The 1,020-nt window shown below is 53.8% G+C and overlaps 1 protein-coding gene across 1 annotated transcript; it reads left to right on the plus strand.

Moving 5' to 3' along the window:
• Positions 1-109: 109 nt before the first annotated feature.
• LAESUDRAFT_765656 (uncharacterized protein) lies at positions 110-535 on the plus strand (the record flags this gene model as incomplete). The annotated part of the gene is made up of 1 exon (XM_040913755.1): positions 110-535. The coding sequence occupies one exon, from the start codon at positions 110-112 to the stop codon at positions 533-535; it is 426 nt and encodes a 141-aa protein (XP_040757085.1).
• Positions 536-1,020: the final 485 nt, after the last annotated feature.

Here is a 1,020-nt window from a genome sequence, read left to right on the forward strand (position 1 = left end):
TGGTACACATCTCACCAAACAGCTCATTCACATATCACAATGACGCAGTGGTCGTATATCTGTGAAGGTTGACACTCGCACGGGGTAAACCAGCCTTGACCCAGCAAACATGCGCAACACTGTTGTTCACCTTCCCTCTGCTAGCTCAACTGAGCATTCAGCGCTCAATCTCAAGGACTATTCATGGTCACCATCGTCAGCCGGGCCGCCAGAATATGACAACGGAACCGATGGTGAGTCGTTGCGATTTCCATCGCCTGACACCGCGGGACGCGTTAGGTCTGATGTACCACCTATGCCCATGACCGCCACAAGTTGGGGCGCTCCGCTGTCGTACCCACCATCCCCGTTCGATACCGGTTCCCGGTATGCGTCGTTCGTCGACGAGGCTGCGAGAGCAATGTCCAGCTTCCTGGCGACTCCTGAAATTGCGACCTCCTGGGACCCGCCTTCTAACCCAGTCGCTCCCATGTTACGGTATTGCTTCGATGCCATTCACCGTAGACCGAACAGCTCAATCGAAAGTACCATTTAGCGAGACGTCAGTTCGCATACAGTACAAGGAGAACAAGACGTCTCGGACTGATTGCTAACGGTCGGGCGTAGGTCTCGTCTTCAGGTGCTACCGGGGGGGGGGTCGATTAACGAGATCTCTTTCATAGAATGATGTGAAAGGCTTTGCAGACGATGACCTCGAGCAGGATGTGCTAGATACACGGAAGTCGTCGGAAAGTGATGAGGAGGCTAAGGGGAGCGAGCCGGAAGAAGGACAGGACCTTCTTCCGGTGAATGTAGTGAAGGATGGACAGCACGTCCGTCCCCGCTGTGACCCTAGTTACTGCTGCGAAGATGTCAATGCACTACGATGAGGACAATCACGACGAACTGGACGTCTTCGAGCCGTTCCGCTTCTCCTATATGAGGCAGACGGAAAGCGAGAAAAGCAACTATCACTACGTCGCTCACCTTGCTAGAATTCAGAAATGTGGCGACACACAGGAGGAGACTGAGACGCGTATG

The sequence above is a fragment of the Laetiporus sulphureus genome, assembly GCF_001632365.1.
Source record: "Laetiporus sulphureus 93-53 unplaced genomic scaffold LAESUscaffold_401, whole genome shotgun sequence".
NCBI lineage: Eukaryota > Fungi > Basidiomycota > Agaricomycetes > Polyporales > Laetiporaceae > Laetiporus > Laetiporus sulphureus.